Source organism: Tachyglossus aculeatus, unplaced genomic scaffold (genome assembly GCF_015852505.1).
Source record: "Tachyglossus aculeatus isolate mTacAcu1 unplaced genomic scaffold, mTacAcu1.pri scaffold_358_arrow_ctg1, whole genome shotgun sequence".
Classification (NCBI taxonomy): Eukaryota; Metazoa; Chordata; class Mammalia; order Monotremata; family Tachyglossidae; genus Tachyglossus; species Tachyglossus aculeatus.
In genome coordinates, this window is record NW_024045070.1 from 4104 (window position 1) to 9852 (window position 5749).

The 5749-nt window shown below is 52.8% G+C and overlaps 1 protein-coding gene across 1 annotated transcript; it reads right to left on the reverse strand.

Moving 5' to 3' along the window:
- Positions 1-2464: 2464 nt before the first annotated feature.
- LOC119923886 (GMP reductase 1-like) lies at positions 2465-4604 on the reverse strand. Its single transcript, XM_038743073.1, has 2 exons — positions 4305-4604; positions 2465-2928 (listed from the first exon to the last, which is right to left on the reverse strand). The coding sequence occupies exons 1-2, from the start codon at positions 4442-4444 to the stop codon at positions 2748-2750; spliced, it is 321 nt and encodes a 106-aa protein (XP_038599001.1). The 5' UTR covers positions 4445-4604; the 3' UTR covers positions 2465-2747.
- Between the last annotated feature and the right edge of the window lie 1145 nt (positions 4605-5749).

Below are 5749 nucleotides of genomic sequence, written 5' to 3' on the forward strand. Positions count from 1 at the left end.
GATGGAGCACGGGCCTGGGAATCAGAAAGTCATAGGTTCTAATCCCCACTCCATCGCTTGTCTGCTGCTATGGCCTTGGGCAAGTCACTACACTTCTCTTTTGCCTTAGTTATCCGTAAAATGGGGATTAAGATCGTGAGTCCCCACGTGGGACTGTCTACCCCAGCACTTCGTATGGTGCTGGGGCACCTAGAGAAGCAGCATGGCTCAGTGGAAAGAGCACGGACTTGGGAGTCAGAGGTCATGGGTTCAAATCCCTGCTCCACCAATTGTCAGCTGTGTGACTTCGGGCAAGTCACTTAACTTCTCATGTGCCTCAGTTACTTCATCCTGTAAAATGGGGATTTAAGACCGTGAGCCCCCACTTGGGACAATCTGTTCACCTTGTATCCTCCCCCAGTGCTTAGAACAGTGCTTGGCACATAGTAAGCGCTTAACAAATGCCATCACTGTTTATTATTATTGTGGTGCCTGGCACATAGTAAGCGCTTAATAAATGCCAACTATTATTAATCTTATTATTATTCCATGATTAGGAGCAGTGTAGCCTAATGGAAAGGCTACACAAAAATCTCCAGTGGCTACCAATCAATCTGTGGCATCAGGCAGAAACTCCTCACCACTGGGCCTTCAAGGCTGTCCATCACCTCGCCCCCTCCTACCCTCACCTCCCCTTCTCTCCTTCTACTGCCCAGCCCGACACCCTCCGCTCCTCCACCCGCTAATCTCCTCACCGTTACCTCCGCTCTCGCCTGTCCCGCCATCGACCCCCGGCCCACGTCATCCCCCGGGCCTGGAATGCCCTCCCCTCTGCCCATCCGCCAAGCTAGCTCTCTTCCTCCCTTCAAGGCCCTGCTGAGAGCTCACCTCCTCCAGGAGGCCTTCCCAGACTGAGCCCCTTCCTTCCTCTCCCCCTCTCCCCCCCTCTCCATCCCCCCCATCTTACCTCCTTCCCTTCCCCACAGCACCTGTATATATTGTATATATGTTTGTACATATTTATTACTCTTTATTTTATTTGTACATATCTATTCTATTTATTTTATTTTGTTAGTATGTTTGGTTTTGTTCTCTGTCTCCCCCTTTTAGACTGTGAGCCCACTGTTGGGTAGAGACTGTCTCTATATGTTGCCAATTTGTACTTCCCAAGCGCTTAGTACAGTGCTCTGCACATAGGTAAGCGCTCAATAAATACGATTGATGATGTGATGATGATGGAAAGAGCACAGTGGACCCGAGTTCTAATTCCCAACTCTTCCATTTTCCTGCTGTGTGACCTGGGGCAAGTCACTTAAAGCTCTCAGTGCCTCAGTTCCTCGATTGGGGATTTAATACCCATTCTCCCTCCTATTTAGACACTGAGCCCCATATGGGGACAAGGGCTTTGGTCTGAACTGATTGACCTTGTATGTACTGCAGTACAAGCACAGTGCTTTGTTCAGAGTTAAGGGTTTAACAAAATAGCACAGTAGTGATTATGATTATTGGGTCTGGGGTGACTCCACCAGCACTGAGGTGGCTGGGTCGCCGCTGCGGGTCCTTGGTGGGAGGCGGGTGGTCAGTGCCATCCGTCCCTGACCACCAGAAGTGTCCCCTTGGCTGAGCGCCACTCCATACGACAGAGGCCTTGGCATCCCAGAGCCCTGAGGGAGGAGGTCAGAAAGAGTTCATATCCCTCCCCTTGCCCCCCAAAATCCACCAGACCTCAGCCAGCCCTCTCCCTCTTGCCCCCCTCAAAGCCTCCTTCCTCTCCACATGCCTCCAATACGCCTCTCTCGACTGCTTCCCAACGGGCTGCTGTATTGACCCAGCCCTTAGGTTTTATTTATACCCACCCCTCTGCCCTTAGGTGATATACGTACGTGCAATTTTAGCATTTCATTATTTATTCCGATTTCACTCCATAAATAGTTTCAAGTCTGTCTCCGCCGTTCGTTTAGAAACTGGTGGGGAGGGATCATGCCTCGTGGTTCTCCTCGGCTGCCTGCGCGCTTAGTACAGTGCTTTGCGTGCAGCTGACGCTCGCTCAAAATCATCGCTACTCCCTTACTACCCCAAGAGGGGCCAAATATCAAAATTGATGTCTGGGTTCCCCATCTTTCGTTTCAAGGTGAGGAGGGGAAGAGGTTTTCAGAGGAAGTCGAGGTACTACTACTTTTCCTCCCTCCTCTCTGCCGGACCCACCTAAACTGAAGCTGCCAGGATGAAATTGTTGTTTCCTTTAAGGCGGGGATGGGTGTGTGGGTTTCTTCAAACAGTAGGGCACCCGTGGGAACCCCAGCCCATTCTGGGGTTCTCTCGGGGAGCAGCTGGTAGTGGCTCTTGGACACTATGGGTGTTGGAGTGAATCCAGTGAGGGGTGTTGGGATCGAAGGCTTCCCTTGCTGCGTCAGGACCGTTCCTCCCCTCCTGGGCCATGCAGAAGGGCCCGCTATGAGCAGACATGGACAACTACACACGCACGGCCTTTTCAGAGTACGGCTCCGTTCTCTCTCAACCCAAGGCTGCACAGGTTGTGCCCGGTGAAGGCACCAGCAGCGACGGCCTGCTTGGGCCAAGACTGCCCGCTCGGCCTTTCTTGTGTGGCTCCGGCAGGGGACTCTGGAAAGGGAGCCAAGGCCCCCTGATGGGGCCGGAGCCGGGAGAGGAAGGGACCTGCTGCCTGGCGATCCCCCAGGGAGGGAGTCGGACGGGGTGGGCGGGCGGAGGCGGGGGACGGGGACGACGAGGCAGAGCCAGGTGGGTGGTTAGCTGAACACCGTGTTATGCTGCTGGGTGACGCGGATGAAGGTGGCCCGGCGGGGGAGCTCCCTGAGCCTGGCCGCTCCCACGTAAGTGCAGGTGGACCGCAGGCCGCCCAGGATGTCCAGGATGGTGTTCTCCACGCTGCCCCGGAACGGCACCTCCACTGTCTTGCCCTCGGAGGCCCTGTGGGCAGAGAGCAGTCGGTGTTTAGCAGCCCGCCCCAAACCCGGGACCATTTTAGCACCTGACCGGATAGAGCACGAGCGTATCTGGGTTCTAATCCCAGCCCCCGCCATCTGTCTGCATGTGTCACCTTGAGCAAGGCACTTCACTTCCTCTGGCCCTCAGTTAACTTCATCTGAAAAATGGGATTAAGATGTAAGTCCTCACGGTGGGGACAGGGACTGTGTCCCAACCTGAATAATTTGTATCTACCCAGCGCTTGAACAGTGCCTCCCCGCATTTGATCAGAGCTGGGACTTGAGACCCTTAAAACCTCCCACTGGGGGCTACCGTTCAGGGGGCGGCGTTCCTGTTAGGCCCAAGGGCTCCTCAGACTCCTTGGCAGAGGCAGTGACCAAAGGCCGGAGGGGAGGAGGGTCCCCGCTCTGGTGGAGGCAGCCTGCGTCGGAGACCGGCCAAGCGCACTGAGGTCTGAATCAGAGCAGCCCTGCGGACTCACTGGCCCCAAACGCCTGACTTCAGCTGGACCCCCCACCGTTCTGTACCTGCAGCGGGCTCCTGCCCTCTTACTCCTAGACTGTAAGCTCGTTGTGGGCAGGGAATGTCATCATCATCATCATCACTGATCGTATTTATTGAGCGCTTACTGTGTGCAGAGCACTGTACTAAGCGCTTGGGAAGTACAAGTTGGTAACATATAAGCAGACAGTCCCTACCCAGCCGTGGGCTCACAGTTTTAAAAGGGGGGAGACAGAGAACAAAACCAAACATACTAACAAAATAAAATAAATAGAACTAGATATGTACCTAGTGAAAATAGAGTAATAAATATGTACAAACATATATACATATATACAGGTGCTGTGGGTGAAAGTGAAGGAGGTAAGATGGGGGGGGATGTGAGAGGGGGATCGAGGGGGACGAGGAAGGGAAGGGGTTCCTGAGTGTCTGTTGTCTGTAAATGTGTCTGTTTGTTGTTGTAATGTACTCTCCCAAGCACTTAGGACAGTGCTCTGCACACAGTAAGCGCCCAATAAATAATAATAATAATAATGATGGCATTTATTAAGTGCTTACTATGTGCAAAGCACTGTTCTAAGCGCTGGGGAGGTCACAAGGTGATCAGGTTGTCCCACGGGGGGCTCACAGTCTTAATCCCCACTTTACGGATGAGGTACCTGAGGCCCAGAGAAGTGAAGTGACTTGCCCAAAGTCACACAGCTGACAATTGGCAGAGCCGGGATTTGAACCCATGATCTCTGACTCCAAAGCCCATGCTCTTTTCCACTGAGCCACACTTCTTTGCTCCCCCACCTCAGCGGCCTCCCGCCCCTTGCTCCCCGACCCCACCAGTGCCCCCGCAGCGGCCTCCTGACCTGTATTCGGCCACGCCGCCCACGTGCTTCTTCATCGCCGTGTCGGAGCTCATCCCATAGAACAGCTTCACCTTACGGCCGTTCTTCTCGATGACCTCGCCGGCGCACTCCGTGTGGCCGGAAAACATGCCCCCGAGCATGACGAAATCCGCGCCGGCACCTGTGCGGGCCGAGAAGTGGATGGGGAGGTGGAGAAGACAAGGAGGAAAGTGGAGTTAGGGCAGACTTGAGGTGCTCGGGGCCTTCCGACGAAGCTCCCGGGCCCTGCTTGCTGCTGGAGAAGCTTAGCTCTTGGCCTGCCCTGGGAAGGAGGAAGCCTCTTTTAGACTGTGAGCCCACTGTTTGGTAGGGACTGTCTCTATATGTTGCCAATTTGTACTTCCCAAGCGCTTAGTACAGTGCTCTGCACATAGTAAGCGCTCAATAAATACGATTGATGATGATGATCAATCGTATTTATTCAGCATTAACTGTGGGCAATGCATTGTACTAGAGAAGCAGCGTGGCTCAATGGAAAGAGGATGGGCTTTGGAGTCAGAGGTCATGGGTTCAAACCCCGGCTCCGCCAATTGTCAGCTGTGTGACTTCGGGCAAGTCACTGAACTTCTCTGGGCCTCAGTTCCCTCATCTGTAAAATGGGGATGAAGACTGTGAGCCCCCCGTGGGACAACCTTGTCACCTCCCCAGCACTTTGCACAGAGTAAGCACTCAGTAAATATGATTGATTGACTGAAGCCAGACACAGTCCCTGTTCTTGGGCCTACAGTCTAATGGGGAAGGAGAGCCCCCATTTTACAGATGAAGAAGTAGACAGGCACAGAGAAATTGAGGGACTTGCCCAAGATCACACAGCAAGCAAGTGGCAGAGGCAGATTAGAACCCAGGTCCTCTGACTCCCAGCCATTAATGATGACATTAATAAATGCCATCATTATTATTATTACTAAGTGATTGGGGGAGAAGAGTACAACAGAGTGGATAGACATGTTCCCTGCCCACCAGAGGCTGACAGTCTAGAGGGGGAGACAGACATTAATAGAAATAAATAAATTGTGGCTATGGACATAGGTGTTATGAGGCTGAGGGAGGGGTGAATAAAGGGAGCAAATCCAAGGCGGTGAAGAGAGACTCAGCCTCCCCCAGCTGATTCAAGCCCTCTCCCCCAGGGCAGGACCACGGGCACAGAGACTGTGACCCAATTTTCTGGTATCTACCCCAGCAATGCTTAGTACAGTGCTTGGCTCATAGTAAGCACTTAAAATACCACAACTTCTATTAATAACAAGAAAAGATAAATGCAAAAGGGCATGGAACATGTCTAACTATTCTGTCGTACTATACTCTCCCAAGCACTTAGTACAGTGCTCTGCACACAGTAAGCACTCAGGAAATACGATTGATTGACTGAAGCCAGACACAGTCCCTGTTCTTGGGCCTACAGTTTA